The 25,914-nt window shown below is 43.1% G+C and overlaps 1 protein-coding gene across 8 annotated transcripts in view; it reads left to right on the forward strand.

Moving 5' to 3' along the window:
* The window catches only part of ATP8A2 (ATPase phospholipid transporting 8A2), a 660,345-nt gene that overhangs the window by 379,160 nt on the left and 255,271 nt on the right, over window positions 1–25,914 (forward strand). For all 8 annotated transcript variants that reach the window (XM_035302377.3, XM_078375201.1, XM_078375203.1 and 5 more), the window contains one exon: window positions 20,822–21,005. In XM_035302377.3, coding sequence (XP_035158268.1) covers window positions 20,822–21,005 — 184 coding nt within the window. The remainder of the gene's footprint in view (window positions 1–20,821; window positions 21,006–25,914) is intronic.

A 25,914-nucleotide genomic window follows, 5' to 3' on the forward strand; every position in this document is an offset into this window, starting at 1 on the left:
CTGAAGGGTCACTGGTCCAGTAGGTATGGAAGACAGGCCAGTGTCCAAACAGTGGCTCCTGACCTGGGCAGAGCACGCTGCATTTCTCAGAGGGCTGCTTTCTGGAGTAGTTGCTAGACTTTTCAGGAGACCAAATAAAATAGTACACACCTGTGTGTAGAGTCATCAAACCAGGAGCATGGGCCCTAACTGTGGCAGTCTCTCTTCTAGTATTCCCTCTTCCCTGGTTAGTCTCTTCTGTCACAGTTTTGGGCCGCAACCCCACACTGAAGCAGCCTCGCTCCCCACAACGCTCCCCGGGATTCTGACTCCCACCTGCTTCGGTGTCACTCTGCCCGGCTCTCCCATTCCGAAGGCCAGTGGTTTCAGCCTAGCTCCAGATTGCAGTAGATATTTTAAGTTCAGCAACGGCCCTTCTCCCCACTAGTGACGCGATTTCAGGAACATATGTGTTCAAGTAATAAAGAGGAAGTGTGGGGAGCCTGGGGCCCTGTCAGCGGGCACCTCGTTTGTGTAGTTTTGGCATCGAGTTTATACAAGCACATAGGCATCAAAAAGCGTGCAAGGAAAAATCCTCTTCTGCTCTATGTATATAAAACTTCTGTTATGAAAGAGTTGCTTGGGGAAAAAGTAGAAATCTTTTTGGAATTACATGTACAGTTCACTGAAGTATTCCTAGTGACCACATTTAAAGCCTGAGATTGTGTTCTCTGTCCAGGGTCTAAGGGTGAATTGAAGTCTTTGAGGTTTTCGGTATCACAGTGCATCGGAGCACTCACAGAGAGCTCGGGAGCCTCAGTGACAAAGGTACCCGTGGGCTCACAGCTAGCACTGCTGTCTTTGGTGGACAAAGCCTCCATTTTCCTGATAAAATTTAGCTTACTGTGCAAATGTGATTTATTTGGTGGGTTTCCTGATTCTCCTACAAAGAGATTATCTGTGGTTATTTGAAAGGAGCTAAGTCAACCTCCCATACTTTGGCTTACGTTGAATTCAACCTCATCAACAGATGTGCCGAGGGCCCCAGACTGTAGGAAGCAGCTTGGCTACAGTGCCTACCAGAAGGGTAAAGTCACAGTGCAAAGAAATGGCCACATCTTGTTTTCTAGGACTTCTTCAAATACCTTGTACTTGGAAAGTTATGTCGGAAATATCCTGTAATGTAGCATCACTGAAATGTCTGCATTTTAGGCAAGGATTATAAAGCTTTAAAAGAGGAATATGGAATATGGAAGCTTTAAAAGAGAAATCTGGAATACATTGAAGTGTATTTATTTTTTATGTATTTTATTTTATGATCTTTTTTTTTTTTTTAGAGACAGAGTCTCACTCCATCACCCAATCTGGAGTGCTGTGGCGCATTCATTACTCACTGCAGCCTCGAACTCCTGGGTTCAAGTGATCTTCTTGCCTCAGCCTCCTGAGTAGCTGGTACTGCAGGCGTGATTGCCATGACTAGCTAATTTTAAAATTTACTTTAGAGACAAGGTCTATGTTGCCCAGCCTGGTCTTGAACTCCTGGGCTCAAGCAATCCTCCCACCTAAGCCCAGGAGTTTGGCCTCCCAAATGCTGGGATTAAGCCTGGCCTGAATTGTTATTTACACTGCTTTTAATAACTTATTTGCTTTTTCTTTACAAAAGTAATCTATGTTAATAATATAAGCAGAAAGAACAAAATGAAGGAATAATACACCTAAATCAGAGACATTTAGAAACTAATTTCTAAATCATTTTCTCTCTAAATCATTTAGACATATACATACATATACATGCAGCAATAAAACTTGCTGCATGTATATGTATGTATGTGTCTAAAATTGGATGCTACTGTACATATACTGTTGTAACTTGCTTTCTTCATTCAACAATAGGTAGTGAGGGCCAGGTGCAGTGGCTCCGGCTCATGCCTATAATCCCAGCACTTTGGGAGGCCAAGGCAAGAGATGGGCCAATGGGCATATATGCTGATGCAATCCTACATAAAGGCAATCTGAATACAAATTTTACATATGCATAACTTCTGAATAGGCAGCTTGGCTATTTATCCTAAGAGGACAGGTGAGGTGGCTCACCCCTGTAAATTCAGCACTTTGAGAGGCCGAGGCAGGTGGATCAGTTAAGATCAGGAGTTCGAGACCAGCCCAACCAGCATGGTGAAACCCAATTTTTGCTAAAAATGCAAAAATTATCTGGGAGTGGTGGTGTATGCCTATAGTCCTAGCTACGTGGGGGATTGAGGCAGGAGAATCACTTGAACCCAGGAGGTGGAGGTTGCAGTGAACTGAGATTGCACCACTGCACTCCGGTCTGGAAAAGAAATTTATCTTAAGAAAGTAAATAGATAAGTAGACAAGGTCATAGGCACATTGTTCATCGGCAGGTCCTTGAGAGTGCAGTAGAGGTACAATGTGTTGTTCTAAAGAATGGACATATGCAGGCTGGTTTGGTTTGGTTTTTAGAGACAGGGTGTCACTATGTTGCCCAGGCTGGAGTGCAGCGGCAACGCAAGCATAGCTCGATGCAGCCTCTAACGCCTGGCCAGTGCTTGTTTGCCCACACACCAGAGTTATGTAATATATTAGTCTACTTTGTTGTTGCCAAACTCTGTTCAAAGTGTTTCCTTCACCTGAGATTCTTTTTGGCTCACCACCCTCTGGTGTGTCTTTGAGCTGTGTGTGATAACAGTTTTTACTGTAGTGACTTATAAACAGGTCATCTCTCCCCTGTTGGAGTGTGGAGTCCTGGGGGCCACCACCAGTGCTGGTTGCTGTGGGGTCTTTATGCCCTCCCTCAGTCTCCTTCAGCAAGCTAGGCCCTTAAGCTCTTGTGCCAAGAGAAGGGACAGACAGGGCAGAGTGGAGGAGTGGGCATAGGGCACTACTGCTCAGAGAAAGGGTAACCCGATGGGCCACAGCACTTCCAAGAACACTGTATGAGCAAAAGTGGCAGGGAAATCTGGAAGGTGGGGAGCCGACAAACTGGGTGCTAACACTTACAGGGTGTGGTCCCACAGCTGCCCTTTAGCTCGACCCACAATCATTTATAAAGCCATTGCTAGCTTATTTCCAGCCTCCAGTGCAGTGCTGACTCATGTGAATGTTGGCCAGACACTCTGGCCTGTGTGGTTATTGGCTTTTTCTCCCTTTGATGCACATAGTCCTCTGTTGGCCTTTCTACAGAGTACAGCAATACATAGCTGCAAATTTGAGAATCTCATTCTAGTGCAGTAGGTCAGTCCACAGGTACTCTCTGAGTGCCAGCTCCCTACCAGGTGTTGAGATGAACACCACAAGGGCCATGTTGGGAAGACAGCAAACATGGTGCTGGTATTGCAGGGAGATCACAGAGGGAAAATCAGCCTCAACCTGGAGGGATGGCTTCTGAGTTCGGTGATGTCCTTTCCCAGCTTCTCCCTTAGAGATATTTTGTCTTTGGAACTAGCAGCCACATGAGAGTCATGTGTTGCTCCCTGATTGTGGAAGGGCCTCAGTTTGCTGAGTGCTTGGGGTGCACCCAAAAGACAAACATCACTTGTGTCAAAATGCAGCCCCCAGAGTTAAGGAAAAGTCTGTTTCTGTCATACTACATCTGGAAGAAATAGAAAATTGCTATTTCCTAATTACTGTTAAAGTGTACTAAGCCAACATCCATGCATATTTTTCCTCTCTTTTATTCACTCAAGGACTTCCAAAGAAATTACACCCCTTGCACTTAGCATGGTGTCTGTGTGACTTAGTCAATGAGCCATTAGGCACTGCAGATACCATTTGCTCAGTCAAGACGGATAGCCCTGCCTTATCCCTGCGTAACGCCTTGGAGGCCGCAGGCTATCTCTGCACATCAGCCTTAACTGCCTGGTGCATTTATGTGGGTTGACTAGTTTGTTGCCATATGCATAGCTGGGTTGTTTAATATATTTTTCTTTGTTCCACTAACGACCTGAGCTTCATTACATGCTGATAAAGAATCCTAAAATGTACAAAGAAAACTGACAAAAAACGAACTGGCCCTGTCCCTGAACAGAGCAGGCATACTACATGCCAGCTGCCCAGACTCAGCACTCGTCATTACAGGAAGAAATGTCTGTTTGCATTGTAGGGAAAACTTCACCTTTTAAACATTTTAAATGGAAAAAAAAAAAATCAATGTGTGGTTTTTTTTTTTTCCAGGTTTTACTGATATGACTTAATCAGCTACAAATAGCTTCTTGGAAGACAGTCAAAACTATCTTTTCAAAAATGTTGAAAGATTTTCCTTTGACTGGAAATTAATACCTTCGATTAGAAGAACACTAATTAGTTTATAGCACAAATATAGCCCCATGTAACTAAGGGAATCTTGGAGAATTATCTGATGTCAAAACACAGAGTGGTATTAGCTCGTTTTAAAAAATTGTTCTAGTCAAATATAAAGACAAAAACAATTTTTAATTTAGTTTTTATAATACTTAAGAATTATTTCAGAGATAAAGTACTTTTGTTTTTTAATATAGCAAAAGACAGGTTATGATGGTAGAGAATAATTATAAAAATTTAATTAGATTTTAGGTTAAGAAAAATGGCCATCTGTTGGAGTGGACAGTTCTGTTTTTCACTTGTTAATTGTCTGGTGTTATTTTACCTAGGATTTTTCAAAATTTATTTTATGACAGTATCTATCCATTTTCTCAGCTAAAAACTGTTTCTAGATTTCTACTTATGCTAATTGCATCTGGACTGGATTATTTGCGGATTTGCTTTTTGGGGAGGTAAGAGTAAGAGGAAAAACTATTTCCAGCATGTGAATGGAAAAGAGTCACTTTGCTGTGTTTGGCATTGCTTGAGGGGATGATGCAGTTACACATGTTCGTATGTTTGTAATCTATTCTTGTGAACAGCTGATACTGTTTTAGGGCATCAGGTCAGGTTGAGCTAAATGTGCAGTTCTAATCAATCAAGACGACTGATGGTACTATCACAGTTCCACCTCCAGAGGCAGGCCCTCTCCACTGTAGCTTCCAGCTTCACCCAGGCACAAAGCTACGGAAAGGGAGACGTACTGACCCTGCCAAAGTTCCTTCTAGCTTCCTGAATCCATCTCCAAACCCAGCTGTGTCCTGTGGCCCTCATACTGCTTATCAAAACTGTTTCCGTTATTGCTGCAATCTTATTCACATAGGCGAAACCGTCAATAGCCATTGTGTGCAAAGCATTCTGTGTGATGAGGGGCAATTAAAAATTGAAGACGTAATCTTTCCCCTGGAAGAACTAACAATCTTATTTGTGTTATTCATATCCAGTGAGTGATAATTTTAGTGGGAATGTGTAATATAATACAATAGGTTGGCATATAAAGGAACCCCATATAGAATTAGACATGGAGATAGTCTGACGCAGGACATGAAGGGAAGGGAGATAAATTCAAACAGGGACACGTCAGCCAAGACTTTCTTCTCTTCCCGGTTCTCTTCCCACCTCCATCCTGAAGACCTTGAGAGGCCTTAAAGCCAGGTGCTGAGAGGGGAAGGACATTCCCAGCCAGGATTAGCTCTGAGCCTGGTTGGTATCCTCACAGAGAAGGGGAGAATGGCACTCCAGGACAGCAAGCAGCAGAGACACCTACTCCAGGAGCCAGGTGGCAGCCAGGATAGATTTTTTTCACCTTTCATCCATCTTTATCACTTATTCAGTTTAATGGTTACCTTGTGAAGCAGATGGCAATGGCGGTGTCCCCATATTATAAGCAGAAAACTCTGAATTGGAAGATTAGGTAACTTTGTTGGATTTTTTTTTTTTGACAGGGCCTTTCTGTGTCATCCAGGCTGGAGTGAAGTGGTACGGTCATGGCTCCTTTGCTGGATTCTTACAGTGTTGGGAGTGAAAGCTCTTGTACCTGGGTTCTGTCTCCCACATCCCCTGTGGCCCAATTGCTCAGCAGAATTGTGTGAAAGCTTCCAAATGTGTGTTTTGAAGAAATCAAAGAATGTAACAGAGTGGGCGAGGCTGTGGAGCCTAAACAAGAAGCCGCTTGTGTTTAGGTCTTGTCTTGGCCACTTGTGAGGTTGTGACCTTGGGCACACTGTGTCCATCTTTCTGAGCTGGGTTTTCTCACCAGTAAAATGGAGAGAATTACGGCACTAATTTTAAAGAGTTGCGCTTAGGATTAAACAGCCAATGCATGGAAAGCACTTAGCCCAGTTACTGATGATCAAATAGTATGCAGTAAATCAGCACTTGCTGTTGCTCCTATCATTATTACTGAATCCCATATTTTTATTTTCAACTTAAAAGCATAGGCTCTGGCTTAAGGGACAGTAGAAATCCTCCTAATTGGTCTCTTCACAGAGGAGGAAAAAGAAGACCAGGAAAGAGGTCCGTCTGGTGAAGAAGAGTCAGGGAACCCCTGTGCAGCCCATCCCACGAATCCTTCTTGCTCAGCACATTTCGTTCCCAACCCTTCCTCCTTGTTCATTTGTTCACACATTGCCATCATGGAATTCTTTTCTCCTGCCCCGCAGCACACACTGAAACCTCTAGGGGAGACATTGTACCTACTCTCCAGGGGATGGGGTGGTGGGAGGAGGATGGAATTTTCCAAGTAGCCCACAGGATCATAAAGGCTTTTTCTCACATGTTGGTTCTTGTCACCTCGGATCACTGGTCACAGAATCTGGTCTGGACCTCGTGCTACTCTGGGAGGTTGGCCATAGGAGAAAAAGAAAAGGCATCAGCTCCTGAGGCTCCAGTGGACACGCCCGTGCTTTCCTCAGTTTCCTATCACCAGAGCCCCAAGACCTAGCAGGCACTTGCCACTGTGCCCTGGAAACTGGGTCACTCTCATCTAAGTGGATGGCAGGTCATTTCGTTACGTGGTTTGGGGAAAAGATTACACCACCAAACTTGTTACTACTTTAGATTCTATCCATGTGCCAGTGCAGTGTAGTGAAATACTCTGCCTCTGTGTGTGTGTGTGTGCGTGTGTGCAGAAGAGAGGGTGTTCTCTGCCACGCTGCTTGCTGCTCCACTGCCTTAGCCTCTTCCTCTATCACGTTAAGTCACAGTTGGGTTGATGACTCCCATATTCGGCTGAGAGGAGAGTGTAATTGTAAGGCACAGGTATGATATTTCAAGATCTTTACAGCATAAGAAGTAAAAGCCTTTTCTTAGTCAGCTGAGAGCCCCTGTTACATGTGTTCGTGACCCCCAAGCCCCTCATTTCTCAAGTTTTTGGCTGGAATGTTCTTCATTCTCAACTCCCCCTTTGGTACCCCACCCCCTCTCCGGGTGGTTCTGTGTCTGGCTCACTCTGGCCGTTATCTCCTTTCTGAGCTCAGTGACTAGCTCTGCTCTGAAGGCGCATGGTCCTGCTGGCTCCATGCTGCAGCTTCCAGCCCAGGTGAGTGAGGCAGGTGTCGGCAGTATTGACCCCACCCATTAAGCCACCACAATGGCGTACTTGATGTTTAGGTTGCGCTGTTAACTCACAAAATGAGGTAACCTGATAAACATGGCTGTCCTCGCGTTAATTTACTCTGAAACATACTTATAGCCACCCAGTGGTGTCAAAGGTTGAGATTTGGCTTCTCTGAACAGGGGTTGTAATAAACTCACAGCCTTAACCTTTCACTCCCTTTGATCAAAAACTACGAGGTGATCATTACTCATTTCATATGGTAAGTGTGTTCTTGAACATGAAATGGAAACAGTTAAAATTAAGAAGAAGGAGAAAGAAAAAAGAGCTGTGTTTTAAGTCCAAAAACCATTGCAAAAAATGTGGGCAATTCAACAAATATTTGTTTGTTATCTATTGTGTTTGGTGCTAAGAGATCTAAAGATGAGTCAAACAAGTGCCTAACACCAAGTAGCTCAGAGCCTAATTATGGAAACCGAAGCAGAGAGCCAACCACATTTCAGATCAGATTTCACCCAGCAAGTGCGATTACAGTGGTATTACTCGATTAGTAGAGCAAATTGGAAAATAACCTTTACATTAGATTATGTTAACTACAGTTGTACTTGGCTATGAAAATGTGTTTCTTTTATGGATACACAATGTCTTGGGGTTCATGTTCTCTCTATATGCAGACCCCCATGTGGTTGACCATTGTACCTGTATTCACCCGCCTGCCACCACCACTACATCTCTCTGAAGTCTGTCTGTCCATCTTTTCTCTGTCATTCCCCAGGATGTAAGCAGACATATAGAATCATTAGAAGTCATTTTCATGTTCCATTTTTGGAATGGTAGAATGACACTCCAGTTTTTAAAACAGTTTTATATATATGATCATGGAAAAGAAAAGCATTATCATTTCCCGATATTGAGATCTAGAATAAGTGGCTTGTTAAACAGTCTTTAGGTTTTAGAAGTTGTGTATGCTACTTGGAAGAAGGAGCTTTGTGTAACTTATCTCCTTTCCCGTCCAAGAAATTCCACTTCCAAGTTAAGAAAGAGAGAGAGAGAAAGGAAGGAAGGAGAGGGAGAGAAAGAGTGAGAAAGAGGGAGAGAGAGGTATTAATCTGCAGACTCCCTCCCTGAGTGTGAGGCACAAGTGGTGTTGGCTGTTGCTGTTCCTGTGACTCTGGGGTCTCTTAATTGCTTGGATTAGGGCTGAGGTGAAGGTCAGAACTGGATAGCCTGCTCACTTTTTCCAGAGTGCAGGAAGTTACAGTTTGGTATAGATATGGGATTGGTAATCAGAGCTTTTGTTCTGTGCCCAGGTGATGGGTGAAGGGCAGGCCTAATTAAAATCATCCAGTGTATTAAGCGTCTCCGTTGTCATTAATTTTCAGCGGCGCATGAGCTCATGATGCCTGGTCCTACAGGAGCCACAAGTTTGCTCTGAAACGTCAAAACTCAAACACTTCTCAGCTTTCCTCTTGGTTCTCATTCCTCTTCCCACCTTCCCCACAGCAGAGGTCAGGCACGCTGTTTTGAAATACTAGTGTAATGTGCGGTGGAGCATAATACATGTATGTTAACTTTGAGGAAGCCAGACACTCCTGAGAGAGTCCTGGGGGCCTTAATAAAGCATTTCAAGGAAGCAAGGTATCAAATTAATGCTTTTTGTGCTAAAAACATTAAGGTATTTAAGTGTGTTATTCTAATCCCCGTTTCAGCCTGGGAACAGAAGGATCTAATATCTTTTATTTAAATCCTAGCCTTCCTAGAGTGCTCCATTCTTTTCAGTCTGGTGCAGGAAGAGACAGACTATAACCGGTTGATTTTAGTGACTATAAAACTGCATGTAATTCACAACATACATCCCATTCAATTTTTACATAAAATGCGCTTGCCCAGACCTTAATACATTCCACATCATTTAGTAGAGACGTCAGATTTTCAGAAGCTGTCAGAGTGCCACTTTAATTGTTCTGTTTTTTGGACATGCGATAAAATTGTCACAGGTGCAAGTACTGATGCGTAAATTCTGAACCCCCGAGCAAAGTAGCCTTATTTCAAAGGGAGCCCTTTCTCAGTTGTGGAGTAAACTGATCTTGAGCAGACACGGTGTCCTCCTTTTTTCTGAGAGCCCCTCTGCAAGTCTCAGCTGCAGAGGCAGCATTTACGGCTCTAGTGCAGGATCGAGTTTTAAGGGTTTTGTTCGGTTAATAAAGAATATCAAGTTGCCCTCGCCACTAACAACTGTACGATGGCTGATCTGTAACTCCTGGTTCAAAGAAGAGAATGCTTGTAGGATGCTGAAAGCAGTCACAAGTCATCGTGTAGTAACAAAGAGCAATAAAATATCTATTGAGAGAGATGGCCATATATATGCCTCATCTCTAAATGGCTACGGCTTCTTCCCGTTAAACATTTTTGGTTTTTGGCCAGGCTTGGTGGTTCACGTCTGTAATCCCAGCAATTTGGGAGGGCGAGGCGGGTGGATCACAAGGTCAGGAGATGGAGACCATCCAGGCCAACATGGTGAAACCCCATCTCTACTAAAAATACAAAAATTAGCTGGACATGGAGGTGTGTGCCTCTAATCCCAGCTACTTGAGAGGCTGAGGCAAAATTACTTGAATCCGGGAGGTGGAGATTGCAGTGATCTGAAATCGTGCCACTGTACTCCAGCCTGGGTGACTCTACCCCCCCGCAAAAAAATCATTTTAAAGGAAATTATTAGAGCCTGTAATCAGGATTTAGTCATCATATAAAAGTATATTCAGGTAAACAGAATAGCTAGTCTTCAAATTACTTTACTTTATACTTTAAGACACTAGCAAGGTTTTTTTCAAGGGCTGCTAAAAGGATTTGTAGAACAAAGACTATATTTTGTGTGTATATGTCGGGAGGTGTATATAACATTGAAATAATTAAAATTAAACTTCATATTATTATTAAATAGCGAAAACTAGTTAAATGAACCCTTTACACAACAAGGAAATTACTAGGAAATGTTAATATATTTTTGCAGTAGTATATTAACATAAACAATAGGTTCTGAAATCTCTTTATTTGTGGAGTGTGAAGAAGAGCTCAAATCCTGTTTTTGAAAGTTGAGTCATAAAGAATCTCTTTTGGAATATGGAAATATTTAGCCTTAGTATTTTTGAAAAACGATACTTCTACCGTGTTAAATAATTTTTGTACTTACATGATGCTGTAAAATTTCAAGCTTTCCACAAGTTGAATTTAATATGCTCAAATATATGTGTTAAAATTCCTAAAATTACCATGGAATTGCAGCACTGAGATAAAAAGCAAGATTTATCTTGCACAGCTGCCTGCTTCTCCCCTCTCTTTCGCACAGACTCCTGCTGTGTTGTTAGCACCTGTTCAATTGCAGTGTCACCAAAGAGAAAGGACCTATGGCTGGTATTGTCAAAATTTGGTGGATATCATCAAAACATCATGTTTCAGCCATAATGCTGTCAGTACATCTGTGCTCTTAGGTTACTTTCTCAACAAATCCTGGAGTGTGTTGACCTGTATTTCCCAAGGGTGGCTGGATAACATCAGGGTTCATCACTATGTCATGTATGTTTTATCACCAATAATGAGATATACATATGTCATATTAGTCAATCAGCAAGTTATATGGTTATTCTACTGGGCACTGTGTGGAATAGTCATTTGTAGTACAAAGATATTACAGAGGTATTCTATTGTGATGGAATCTGATTCTAGGCTTAAATCATTGCACAAAGAGCAAATAGGTGGTTGAGCTAAGCTTGGCAAAGTGATGCCTGTAGCCTCAGCTACTTGGGAGGCTGAGGCAGGAGGATTGCTGGAGACCAGGAGTTTGAGAGGCAACATAAAGAGATCCTGCCTCAAAAAAACGTATATGTATATAAAATATAATATACATTAGTGTATATATACACACACACACGTTAAGGTACTTAAATATAAGAATTTGTTTGGATGATTTGCATTGTGCAACACCCCCAAGACCACTTTTGAACCCTCGGTAAGCTGCGATCTCTTAGGCCCTCAAAATTCTTATGTCTCTTAGGCCCTCAAAGTGCTTATGTGAGGTGTTATGTAGGGGCTGAGGCGGGGCTTAAAATAGTCAAAGCATTATGATCCAAAGAGGCCAGGAAATACTAAGCTTAGGTGTTAGCTTTTCCCAGGAGAGCCTTTGTAAGGACAAAGATTATTGTCAGCCGTATGTCATTAAAAGTCACAAGGCCAGGCAGGGCAGCTCATGCCTGTAATCCCATCATTTTGGGAGGCTGAGGCAGGTGGATCACCTGAAGTTAGGCATTCAAGACCAGGCTGGCCAACATGGTGAATACAACACATATATATATATATATATATATATATATATATATACACACTAAAAATGCAACAACAAAAATATATATATATATTTATATATATATTTAGTGTATATATATATATATATATATATATATATATATACACTAAAAATACAACAACAAAAAAAGCTGGGTGTGGTGGTGCGTGCCTGTAATCCCAGCTACTTGAGAGGCTGAGGCAGGAGAATTGCTTGAATCCAGGAGGTGGAGGATGCAGTGAGCTGAGATTGTGTCATTGCACTCCAGGCTGGGTGATGGAGCAAGACTGTCTAAAACAAAGAAAAGAAAAAAAAAGCTTTCACAAAAGGCATAGAATGTTTTTAAAGGTATTTGTAGAAAATGGAATCAAAACTGCTAGCATGTTGGTCAGGAGGTTTGCAAACGATGTAATGATGTCTGTCTCTTGAATCACAGTACAAGTGGGGTGTTTCATCTGCCTTCGATGAATGATGCATTTAGATCTCACAGACGTGGCCAGTCATTTATGTATTCCTTTCATTGTCTCCATCTGTGAGTAGGCTTTCAGAATTGCACACTAATAGCATGTTCCTAGGTCTGTTGTTTATATGAAAGTTAAGATCATTTTGCTTAAATAGAACTGTATTTTTTTCCATTACACTTAATTATGGGTGGAGTTGTAACTAGTCTTGGAATTATGATTTTGGTAGTTAGTCACCATTTATCGAATGTCTGCTGTACAAATCTTAAATTAGACATTTGGGGAAGGGTGAGGAAAGGGAAGGACAGAAAAGAAATGAAAGTTGTCATCTCTGTCCTTGTGAAGGTTAGAGAGAAAAACATAATCCCCCAGGATGGATATAACCAATTACGTTGAATAGGTTATGGAAAGAAATGTACTGATTAAATAATTTGGAAGCCAATCTTCCAAAACTTTTGTATTACCTAACTGCTCTTTCATGGTGCAGCTGATGGTGTTAGGGAAAGAATGGTTACTTGGGTCACATGGCATTTTGTAGGAAATCCCATCTTTTATGTTCAGATGTGGTTTTGAAATGTTTAAGGATTCCGAGAAATGCTTCCATGGGAGGGGCGCCATAACACCTTCATCTTTATAGGAAATACTGGGATAGGGTTTCCAGAATTTTTTTGCTGCAAAAGCAACCAAAGCTAGAAATGCTCATCCCTGAAAGTCTGCACACATGGCTCATTTAACAATCAGGTGCATGTATTCACTCTGAAACCCACTGGCTCATGGATTGTTCTTTTCTCTGTCAGCACTCACCTAACTTTTCAAAATATGTCCCACCTTAGACTCAGCCCTTGTGAGGCTGCCTCTTGGTCAAATGCTGCATTCTTTGAAATAAAACCTGAACTGCTTTCACCTTTCCTTAGTTGTTGCATCTCTCAAAGGCACACTCTTACAGCTTCCTTAGTTACAGCTCTTTGCCATGTGTAAGTTTTTATAGTGAGGGAGCACTTACATCTACCTTAGAACTACTGAGCCATTGAGTTGAAATTTTCTTTCTTTATGCCTCTGAATAAGCTAACCCACAGGTACTTATTGGGCTCACCTGAATGCACTCCTACCCCTGCTACCATCCGTTTCCACTACTGCCCTCCCAACTCCAAATTCTATATCTGCCACTGTGCTCTAGGGACCATTCCAAGCTGCCCAAATTATCTACTTTTAGAATTTAGGGCTATGATGAAATATACCAAAATCTGGGACATGAGATTAAGTTTTGAGAGGGCCGCACAACTTGGGTCAGAGCACCGATGTTCCAGAGGGAACCACTGTCCAGAAGGCCTGAACATCTGAGCTGTGTCCTGCACAAATGTACTAAATGCATCTCAAGAAAGAACACAGTGGTCAGAAGGGATGTGGTCAGCCATGAAGGCATTTGCTAAATAGGATTGGTTAATTAATTTTAGATTTTAGACTCAGATACCAAGTGTTTGTATATCTGTCTGCTTAAGCTATGAGATTTTTTTTTTTTTTTTGAGACAGAGTTTCGCTCTTGTTACCCAGGCTGGAGTGTAATGGCGCGATCTCGGCTCACCGCAACCTCCGCCTCCTGGGTTCAGGCGATTCTCCTGCCTCAGCCTCCTGAGTAGCTGGGATTACAGGCACGCGCCACCATGCCCAGCTAATTTTTTTGTATTTTTAGTAGAGACAGGGTTTCACCATGTTGACCAGGTTGGTCTCGATCTCTCGACCTTGTGATCCAGCCGCCTCGGCCTCCCAAAGTGCTGGGATTACAGGCTTGAGCCACCGTGCCCGGCCAAGCTATGAGATTTTTAAAGGTACTGAAGTTTTTGTCTGACTGCTGTGAAAAAGATGTTATATTTTATTTAAATAACTATTTTAATAAGAAAATCCTTTTCATAGGATAGTATTTTCAACAGGAAAATGAACACTTTTTCAAATGAAATCTTCTGATATATTAGTAGCCCTTTATTTATGGTTAGATATCATGTGTTTTAGGCTTGGTATTGATAAGTTGGTTTCTGTGTAATTACAAAAAACAACTTATGAAGTCTTGTTTGTCATATTTTGGTTAGTTTCTGCCCCTACCACCTTCTTATTTGAGACACTCAGATTAAAAGAATATTTTTAATGAAATGTCAAACAAAATGTATGTTTTCTGGGTTTCTGTTTGAGGCAGGAGAATTACTTGAACTCAGGAGGCAGAGGTTGCGGTGAGCCAAGATCATGCCGTTGCACTCCAGCCTGGGCAACAAGATCAAAACTCTCAAAAAAAGAAGAAAAACCTGCATATGCAAAACTTTAAGAAAGGGGATGAAATTCAATGTTTTTGTAATTGTTAACTGTCACTGTAGAAATCGTGTACGTATCTTATGCTATGGAGATTCAAGGTTAGCTAGAAAACATTTGTACTACAAAGAACTTGTAATATTGTCTAGGCCAGTGCTGGTGACTTGAGTTTCACCAGAGACAAGCAGCATCAATGTCAGCCGGGAGCTTGTTAGAAATGCACATTCACAGGCCCAGCCCAGACTTCCTGATCAGAGGCTGTACCTTCATAAGCTCTCTGGGTGATTCTGATGCTCACTTAAAATTGGAAACTCATTGATTCCACTTAAAATTGGAAACTCAAGATCTAGTGGTCTTCAAACTTCCTTTTAGTCATAAGGACTGCTATATGTAATAAAGATGTATGCCTGTAATCCCAGCACGTTGGGAGGCCGAGGCGGGCGGATCACGAGGTCAAGAGATCGTGACCATCCTGGCCATGGTGAAACCCCGTCTCTACTAAAAATACAAAAATTAGCCGGGCGTGGTGGCACGCGCCTGTGGTCCCAGCTACTCGGGAGGCTGAGGCGGAAGAATCACTTGAACCCAGGAAGAGGTTGCAGTGAGCCAAGATTGCGCCACTGCACTCCAGCCTGGCGACAGAGTAAGACTCCGTCTCAAAAAAAAAAAAAAAAAAAGATGTTTTCAAATCCAGATAGTGAAAGAATTTTGTGAGTCTAGTTAATTAATAAGTGTTTCGGGCCTCTTGGGTTTTCCTGGGTGGAGTTCCTTGTGACCTCTCTGGCTCAAGGGAGCTCAGTGTACAAATCTGCAATCGAGATCCAGCCCTTCTTTGATAACTGGGCAGGTAAGATTGGAGGAGATAAAGAATCTGCTTAGATTTGCCAGATGATATTGTAAGATCAGAATTAGAAACTATGAGAGCAGGATTTATGTATATCAGATAAATTAATGTATGATTATTAGTTCTATTAAAGCAGTTACCCAAGGTTTCACTTAAGAGCTATATTTGAAATAACTTTAGAAAACTAGTTTTTAAATTTCAGGGACATGTATCTCATAAGATGAGATACTCCAGGAATTAATTTTTTTTAAATCTCAGCAGAAAAACTTATTTTTCATTTTAGAATCTATTGTATTAGCCAAAAAAGCAGATAGAATACTTCTCCAGTCAACTGAATGCTTTTGGATTTTATTTCTATTCATAGTACACCAAAATAGGTTAAAGAAGTGCCCCCAAGCACCTAGCTTGGCTCAGCTGTGGTCTGGAGTTTTTATTTTATAGGTTGAATTATTATATGTTGGGAATACTTATTAAGTGTGGCATGTGATTCCAAGTTACAAGCTAAGATTAACAAAGAGCCAGCTTGTGCTTCCTGGCAACTTAGTACACTAAAATACTGCATATGGCTAAAGATGAGTGGCGCTTCTTCAGTTTTGTAGAAATTAGCTGTTGGACATCTGTTTTGAACCCCTAGTGTGTGCTAGAATTATGTTTTCTCAAAGCATTATAGCTGAGGGCATAATAAATCCTTGATGAGAACTTCATGCTCTAAAACACTGTGGTATGATTTGCTTTATATACCCTGCTTGGGTTTTCTCCTTATTTTTGCTTCTTGGGAAAGGCAGCTGCTGAATGTTCATAGATTGTACTTTAAGCCACTGGAATCCTGTCTTGACTTACTTGAGATCCACATCCCAGAGTGGCAAGCCCAGTGAATCTATTTGACTTGCTCTTCATTTCCCATTGGTTGACCTATCACTAACCTCCCTAATAGAAAGCCAACAACTTTAACCTCAAAGAAAACTCCAGGTCTGTTTAGATCCTTTCCTGTTCCACTCCCGTGATATTCCAACCCCTGCAGTGTGAAATGGCCAACGCTTCTGCCTGTGGGCTTCCTTTCTCTCCAGACCACCTCACATTTGCTGATGAAGAGGCCAGCTTGCTTGATCACTTGGGTGACGTATGGACTCAAGGAGTCGTAGCCTCAGGCTTGCCGAGTCCTGTTTAACTTTCTGTTTTATGCTCTCTTGTGATACTTTCATGGCTGCAGAAGAGGAGTTTGCAGATTAAGCAATGGCCTCCTTAGTGAGGTTCTGCCTCAATGAGTGAATAATTTTGATTAAAAAGTGATTAATGTAATCAATCACAGGAATCCAGACTCTGGATCCACTATGTCCTCAGTGTCTCAGCAATTCCTTTGCACAGCCCTTAGACCAAAAGGAAAACTTAAGTTTCTAATTATTAAGGAGGTAAAGTCAAATAATATAAGAAGTATTTATGACCCAACAACTTAGCAGACATATGAAACGATAATGTCATTGAAAGACATACACTGAAAGAAATAATCCTTATTTCCTCCATCATTAAATAATCATTACTGTTGACAGTGGCATGTGGTGATGTGCCTGTTAGTGCTGCATGACTTCTCAAACCTTAGGGTAAGCATAGCTGCTGCCTTGCTCATTTTCTATTCCACATTGATTTTCACAAGGCATTTGCATTTTATCATCACCACCACGAGAGCTCAGCTTCTTTAAGACATATCATGAAAAGGGGTGCAGTGTGATTTATTGTCGAAACTGTGAGCTACTTCCAGCTAGTATTTTGCACTGTTACCTGAGAGTTGCTGCTGTATTTCCCTCAAAAATTAAAAACTTCTGCTGCAGCAGCAGTCCACAGCTGTAATTGGCTACACAAAAGTGATTTCTCATTTTATTTTTGAACTCCACAGAACCACAGACCAAATATGGCTGGAGAAAGCAACCTTGGAGGCTCAGTTAAAGGCCTGAGTATGACCTTTTCCTGTGTACCACACCTTAACCATTTAAGCAGGGAAAGGAAGTCCATGAGCCTCTGCTTTTCATGAGTGGACCGGGGAAATGAGAACCAGCCACCTTTTAATCCCCAGGGCACCTGCATACCCAGCTGGGAACCACAAGTCTGATGGCATGCAGTTCTCAGAGGTGTCCGGTCTTGTTTTATTTTGCTTTGTTTTTCCAACAGTTAAGATATTTCACATATCATGGGCAAGGTGTACTAAGAGATACAATTGCTTTATACTTGCTAATCAACACACTGGTTTCACATTAATACATCACAACTGTTATATGTACATTTTTGGTGCCACAAAAGTAGCACTCGAGTATAAATTTCCTCAGCAAGGCAACTTACTTCTATAGAAGGGTGCATCTCACAGACAGAGCAATGGCCAGTGCACACCTGGACAAGGGAGGGGAATGGGTTCGTATTCCTGACACAGGTAGCTGCTACTGCTGTGTTGTTCCCCTAGCAGCTAGGGTTGCACCGCACAGTCTAAACTAAATATGATTGGCTATTTTAAAGAGAGCAGGGGTATGAGCTGGCGTGGTGGGGTAGGTAGTTTGGCAGGAAGGAACAGGTCAGAGCAGGTGACGAGGGGTGACTCAGGTCAAAGCAGGTGACCAGGGGAACAGATGTGAACTACTGATTAGGACTAGTGGGAAAGTTGTTTACTGAAACTAGAGGCAAGGGGGTGAAGAGAACCAGGAAGTTAAGCTTTAAAATGGTGAATTAAAGAACAAGAGGGCAGGGCACGGTGGCTCAAGCCTGTAATCCCAGCACTTTGGGAGGCCGAGGCGGGTGGATCACAAGGTCAAGAGATCGAGACCATCCTGGTCAATATGGTGAAACCCTGTCTCTACTAAAAATACAAAAAATTAGCTGGGCATGGTGGTGTATGCCTGTAATCCCGGCTACTCGGGAGGCAGAGGCAGGAGAATTGCCTGAACCCAGGAGGCGGAAGTTGCGGTGAGCCGAGATTGCGCCATTGCACTCCAGCCTGGGTAACGAGAGCGAAACTCCATTTCAAAAAAAAACAGTGAAAAAAAAAGAATAAGAGAGCTGAACACACTGTCATACTGATTCTTTGAAGAGAAACTTGGAGTTCCCTATATTTAACACAAGCATCCCATGAGGTGGCTGGTTCTCATTTCCCCGATTCCACTCATGAAAAGCAGGGTCTCATGGACCTCCTTTCCCTGCTTAAATGGTTAAGGTGTGGTACACAGGAAAAGGTCAGACTCAGGCCTTTAACTGTGCCTCCCAGGTTGTTTTGTTCAGCCATATTTGTTCTGTGGTTCTGTGGAGTTCAAAAATAAAATGAGAAATCACTTTTGTGTAGCCAATTACAGCTGTGGACTGCCTCTGCCTAAAAGAGCAGCCCGTAGCTTCAAGTAGCACTTGCACAAACTAGGAGGGACTAGATACAGCTTAATATCCCTTCATGTTAAAAATGCTTCTGTGGAGTTGACTAGAGGCTTTATTGATAATCAGTGGTAAAGTTCAAGTAACTTTCTTTTAGGCCACGTTAAAGTGAATCTTGCATCTGCTACCAGGGAGATGGTGATTCTGTCCTATTCTGCTTTCAGTTGGCTAAAAGAATATACTTGGAGGCTATTTTGCAAGCTCTGAAACATGCCTATTAAATAATGGTTGAAGAACCTGAGAATATGTAGTGAGCAGCAACAGAGCTTTGGGAGGAAGGATGTGACATATATATATAATATAAAGACAACTATGTCTTTATATTTCAGCATTCCAAATATTTGTAAGAGAAGTTACACTTTTCCTGTTCTAGCCCCAAATGACAGAGTTAATTTTTTTTTTTTTTTGGAGACAGAGTTTCGCTCTTGTTACCCAGGCTGGCGTGCAATGGCACGATCTCAGTTCACCATAACCTCCGCCTCCTGGGTTCAGGCAATTCTCCTGCCTCAGCCTCCTGAGTAGCTGGGATTACAGGTGTGCGCCACCATGCCCAGCTAATTTTTTTGTATTTTTAGTAGAGATGGGGCTTCACCATGTTGATCAGGATGGTCTCGATCTCTTGGCCTTGTGATCCAGCCGCCTCGGCCTCCCAAAGTGCTGGAGTGTGAGCCACCATGCCTGGCAAGAGTTAGTATTCTTAAATATGCTCAGTAACAACAAAATTTATAATAATGTGCAGTGGTTGCACCTACTCCAGCAGGCATCTAACTGCTGCCATTGCAAACCCTTGTGAAAATGGTAAAAGGGAGTTCAGATTGTACAAACCGGCTCCTAAAGTCCTTTCATTATGTTTTTCTAACTTTCTAGTTTTTATCTTTGTCACCGAGCAAAGGCCTTTTACACTGTTCTACATTTGGTTTGCTGTCTCACCAAATGCATTTCTTTCTCAAGTTGGTAAAATGAGGTGTCAGGTAGCACTTAGGTTTTCTGTTTGGAACAGGTGTCTTTGTGCGCGATGACGTTCTTACTGGGCAAATCTTTGAGTATTCATTCTAGCTGATGAGTGAAGTCCATATGTGGGTGTGGCCAGTAGACCTCTGGGAAATCCAGAAAAATCTTTTACTTTGTGTTTACTCTGTGTGTGGGGGGGTGGTGTTTAAATGATTCATGAGTTTACCTGTAAATTCCCCAAATCAAGCATTGGCTTACCAATTCAGAATGTGGAGTCCGTCAGTCGCGAGATGCTGGGATGCTGCTCTTTGCTTCATGCTGCTGTGTTTTCTGGTCTTACACTCTGAATAAGCACTTCATTATCATGAATACCCCTCTGCTTTAGACCCCACAGATTTGTACTGTCCTTTCCCCAGACAACTTGAGGACTTAGGAAAGCTTGCCTGCCATCTTTGATTCTCCTGCTATGCAAGGGCTGACCTTCTCGCCCCCTTTTGGGCTGTGCTTCTGCGTGGCAGAGCAAAGGGAGACTTCTACCCGTTGACTTCCATCCCAAATCCTCTGCCTTGGCTGTCCTTGAAACACAGCTTCCTTTTCTGGGGTGGGCGTAGAGAAGTCTTTTTTCTTTCCTCTTTCCCCAGTCCTCTTTCTACACTTTCTCATGCCCTGCAAATTTCCTTTTCCTTCTGTGAAAGCAGATTTTGCAGAAAATTCCCTTGCCAGCCCTAGGTTGTATATGGATGTACCATAAAGCAAAAGGAGGTCTCTGCTTGTTTCTGATTTATTGGAAAGACATTTCCGAAGACCCCTGTAACTAGCCTGACTGCCTTTATCATTCAACAGGGCACATGTACCCCTGAGGAGTTGGTGCAGATGCCTCTCGCCGAGCAGGGTGATCACAGATAGGCTGTGTTTTAAGTTAGTTTTCTGTTGTGTATTTCATCTGAGAAGTTGGCAAATACTTGAAAGCCACAGGCTACTGTGTTCTGAAAGCTTCTTTGCACGTGAGCATAAAATGTATGCATTGAATTTGGAGACCATGAAGTAACTGTCCTTTTAATGCAGTGGAATGTAGATTATAGCTGTTTCCTCTGGAAAGACGTGCATAGTTCTGATTTCCCTCTCTTTTCTCACAGAGTTTCTCCTCTGCAGAAGTCTGAGATAGTGGATGTGGTGAAGAAGCGGGTAAAGGCCATCACCCTTGCCATTGGAGACGGCGCCAATGATGTCGGGATGATCCAGACAGCCCACGTGGGTGTGGGAATCAGTGGGAATGAAGGCATGCAGGCCACCAACAACTCGGATTACGCCATCGCACAGGTCAGCAGCTTGAACATCCAGCTGTCCCGTCCTGTTGACACATGATAGCTGGGCATGAGGACCTGGCATTTGACCTTCAGCGCAGCCCCAAACTTCTGCCACCCCTCTGGAGGTTGCTGTCTAAATGAAACCCCAGGGATATTTGGATTTCTCTGTAGTCATGATCTTGTGTAGTTTGGAGGCCCTGTCCTGCTGGTTGGATTTCTTTAGCCAGCTGTGGGGTCGGCCAAACTGCTCTGTGATCCAGGCAAGGTGCTGCTCCTGACAGATAGGTCCCTGATCTTGCTACTATAACCTCTCACCCTCAGCTTCTGTATCTGCTGCATTGCTTTTCCTGCTGCATCCCCTGCTGAAGCACAGCTGTGCTCATGACAGCCTTTCTGTATAATTCCATCCCGGTCTCACCCCTCCCAAAGGTGCTGGGACAGCCTCTGGTCAGGCGCTTAAGGTCAGGGAGAAGCAGTGATTTACAGCTGCCTCCTTCTCTGTAATTGTGATTGGGTGCTGCCCAGAACCACCCCTGTGAGGTAAATGGCCAAGAACATGAGCTGGGTTGGGGCTGTAATGACCCCATGGTCAGTAGCAAACAGCCTCCTGCAGTTAGGCCAAGCTCAGTCTCTTCCCCTCTGATCCGAGCGTTGCATGCCGGGGCTCCTGTTGTGCTGTATTGCACTGGTGGCCTGAGGATGAAAGAAAGATTCATTCCATAATGATAGCCCAAAGGTGAAGAAAGATAACCAGCTTCCTGACTTGTAGGGTGCATATACGAAAACACCTTTGCAAAATTATGACTGAGACAGTGGAAGAAATCTAACTTAACCAATTCTATCTTATGTCTAACCTCCAAGCTGTCCTTGTTCATTCCTGGAACTAACTTAGAGAAACTTTTAGTTTCTAGTTTAAACAAAGACAGTAACAGTCCTCTCTCAAGCAGACCTCCTCCTTGCCTGGGTACTAGACTAACATTAGCCACAAGATTAGAAATGGTGGCTTAGGAGTCATGCAGCTTGAGGCTACGAGATTCTGACCCTCCTAAACTGCTCCTAAGATCAGTGCTTCAGCTATTTTTCAGACCCTGCACTTGATGGATCAGCCAGCACCACCCAGATCAGTAAACTGGCTCAACTAATCTTGTGGCTCCCCGCCACCCAGGAACTGACTGAGCTTTGACTCCCTATGATTTCATCCCTGACCAATCAGTACTCCTGGCTCACTGGCTTCCCCTCACCCACCAAGTTATCCTTAAACACTCTGCTCTCTGAATGCTCGGGAGACTGATTTGAGTAATAATAAAACTCCAGTCTCCCTCACAGCTGGCTCTGCGTGAATTATTCTTTCTCTATTGCAATTCCCCTGTCTTGATGAGTTGGCCCTGTCTAGGCAGCAGGCAAGGTGAACTCCTTGGGCGGTTACATATCTAGATGATTTGGCATGCTGGGTCATCCAGAAAACCTAGATATCACAGTGAATGCAAGGCATGTCCCTCTGTCTCCACACTGTGATATGCCATGACTAAATGCCTGCTCATCTGCTGGGTAGCAGGAATTCTCTTGTGTTTCTGTGGTGTTGAGGTGTTTGAAAAATGTGTTCACCTTAATAACGTGAACACAAGGAATAATGGCTATACAATCCTTCAAGCTGAAATCAGGGGCTGCATATAAAATGTGAATGAGCTTCCTATAGCCCCAGGGCTTCAGGCCAGTCCTTTGCAGCTCTGGGGCTCCACCTCCCCAAAGAGGGGGCTCTGTGTTAGATAACCTCTCAGGTTTCTTCTCAGCCTGCAGTTCTGCAGATGTAGGGAGGAATTACAAAATCCTCCTGGCTCTGAAAAGGGCGTGCAATCAATCTTATTTCTTTGCTGATTTCAAATAAATCCTCAAGATAATTTCTGAAGTAGGTAAAAGAAGGAATCCTGATTTTATAGGTGGGCAAACTGGGTTCCTTCGTATCAGGTGACTTACTTCAGGTCCAAGCAAGCGAGCATCTTGGGGTCGGAAAACAACGGACCTGAGTGTGAACTTTGGGGCTGGCCCCCCACACACCTGCCTGTTTACTTTCCTGAATCAAATGCTTTGAGGCCTGTGGGACTCGCACTTCCTGTAGTCTGTCAGCAACCATAGATGTTACACACCCCAGCATTATTAAATACTTGAGTTATAACATCATATGGCTGGAAGGGATCTTAAGAGGTTTCCTAGGAGTTCCAGGCAAATATTTGTCTGTCTTTTTCTTTAAAATTGTCTAGGGAAGGGAGATCCCATGGCCTGCTTTATTGAAACTGCATATGAATAGAATGTGTTATCCACAGCAATTGCTCTCTTCAGATGAAAAGCATCAAAGAAGGGTGGAGCAGGGAGCGAGGCTTTAAAATGCCACTGGGGGTTTTCTTGCCCCTACAGCATCATAGTTACTTCCGGCAAAGAAACTGATGCAGCCCACATGTGGCTGTGCACCCTCATTTCTCCTGTCCATAGTTCTGTTCCCAATTAGGCGGGGGTGCTGTTACACCAGGGCAGGTGCCTGCTAACTTCACACCCTTTCCACAAACCAACATGCTGCCTCTACCTTAATCACCGTGCCAGAAATGCCACAGCTTGATGAATTTCTTTGCCACTGTTGAAACAGTAAACATCTCTGGTTGTTTATCACCTTGGGCTTTATCTGTTCATTTTAATGTGGATGCATTTTTTTTTTAATTACGCTTTGGAGGAAGTATCCTGTAGAGTTGTTATTCTCAAAAGGAAAAAGATATTTAGCTCAAAGACTTATCTTGGGAAAGCTATGAAGCAGGCAAAGCTCTGGTTCTATTTCTTCCCTGCCCTGCCTCGTGCTTTTGTGCCCAGGGCTGCCCGAGACTGAGCACCATCCTTTTTCCGCTGCCTTGTCTGAGCAACCTCGCCGCTGCTCCGTCATGGTGATCCTGCAGGTTTCAGCTTCCCATTCTCCTCATGAGAATCATTCCTGCCCGCCCCCCACCCCCCTGCCCTCTTAATGTTTTTGGAGCAACCTTATGAAGACAGCATTTTGATTTAGAATATACATTTTATTTTTCTGAAAAAAAATCACTGTAGCGCTCAAGTTGAGGCATTCAGGATGACTCAAGCAGATGTTTTCTGTGCCCACTGAAGTTTAACATCACGGGGGCCCGGTCAAATACAAACTTCCTTTTTATTTGTTTAGCTAGTTATTTTATGATTCCCCATTCTCCTTTGGAATCCTTAATGAGCCTTTATGGGGAGTTTTATTTTTCCATGTGCACCTACTTCTGTCATTTTGAAGCAAAGATTTCGATTCTGAGTGCGTGGTGAGCCCCACGCCCGCCCCTCGCCTCCTGGAAGGACACTCTGAGCTGCGACTTCCTCCTGAAATTTTTTTTTTTTAAGTATTGTATTTTCAGTCTGGTCATTTCTTTTCTATTGAGAGTTACATTTCATTTCTTTCCTCCTCTCCTCTCCCCTCCCCTCCCCTCCTCTCTCCTTCTTTTTTTTTCTTTCTTTTTAGACAGAGTCTCACTCTGTCGCCCAGGCTGGAATGCAGTGGCATGATCTCGCTCACCTCCACCTCCCAGGTTCTAGCGATTCTCCTGCCTCAGCCTACCAAGTAACTGGGATTACAGGCACATGCCACCACACCTGGCTAATTTTTTGTATTTTTAATAGAGACAGGGTTGGCCAGGCTGCTCTCAAACTCCTGACCTCAGATGATCTGCCCGCCTCAGCCTCCCAAAGTGCTGGAATTACAGGTGTGAGCCACTGTACCCAGCTGAGTTACATTTAATTTCAAAACTCATCTGAAATTAATAGGAAGTGTACAACAGCAAAAGATTTCTGATGTTCTGGGGCATTCTCAATAGAGCCTGCTTGTCTCTCCTAGTAGTGTAATGGGGTTCAAGTTTGTGGACTTCCTGACACTCTCAGAACAGGGAGCATTCAGGTTTTCATGCAAGGGAACAGAGGCGGAAGTCAAATCCAGCGTGAAACATATCAAATGTGTAGAAATGTGTTGTAAACAGGATTGCCCCCAATGGCGTATTCATGCCAGAGCAGGACACCATGCACCAGACCAAAGAAACTCGTTACCCTCCCTCCAGCGCAAGGTTTACGCTTTTTGGGACCTTTACAAAATGGCACACAGAAGGCAAAGCCAGGCTGAGGGGTGGCTGAGGAGCTAGAATCGGAGTGGTGTCCAGAGACCCCCTCCCCAAGTAGTATTCTTAGATTTACTGGAATATCTATGCCTCCAACTCAAACCACAGGAGCCATCACATCACTCTCAGCTGGGGACCTACCAGCAGCTCCTGACTGCATAGCACTCTGGCCAGAGGTGCTCTGTACTGGTTGGAGAAAAAAGGGGGAAAACAAAATTGGTTAAGAAGTGGAGGCAAAGTGTGTGTGTGTCTTAGTATGTCTATGTGTACATGTGTATTTGTATGAGTATGTGTGTATGAGTGCATGTGTGTCTCTGTGTATCTCTGTCTTGTATGCCACTGTCTCTGTGTCTAGGTGTGTGTGTCTGCCTGTGTGTGTTTATCTGTGCCTGTATGTATCTCTGTGTATCTCTGTGTATATATCCTTGTGTGTCTATATGTGTGTGTAACTTTTTAACCTATGCAGCTGTTAGTGGAAGTAGTGTGTGTGCACCTGTGTGTACTTTCTTTTTTAAACAAAACACTGTTGTGTGAGTGTCCCTGTCCCTTGCTCCTTTCGTCACTGAAAAATGTGTGATTGCTTAGAGGCGTCTGACTCCCACTGTGCTTTTCTTTCAGTTTAGGAGTTCACCTTGTTTAGTAATTCATCCCTATTGCAGCACTACTCACAATAGCAAAGACATGGAATCAACCCAAATGCCCATCAATGATAAACTGGAAAAGAAAATGCAGTACATATACACCATGGAATACTATGCAGCC

Source organism: Callithrix jacchus, chromosome 5, assembly GCF_049354715.1.
Source record: "Callithrix jacchus isolate 240 chromosome 5, calJac240_pri, whole genome shotgun sequence".
Taxonomy (NCBI): domain Eukaryota; kingdom Metazoa; phylum Chordata; class Mammalia; order Primates; family Cebidae; genus Callithrix; species Callithrix jacchus.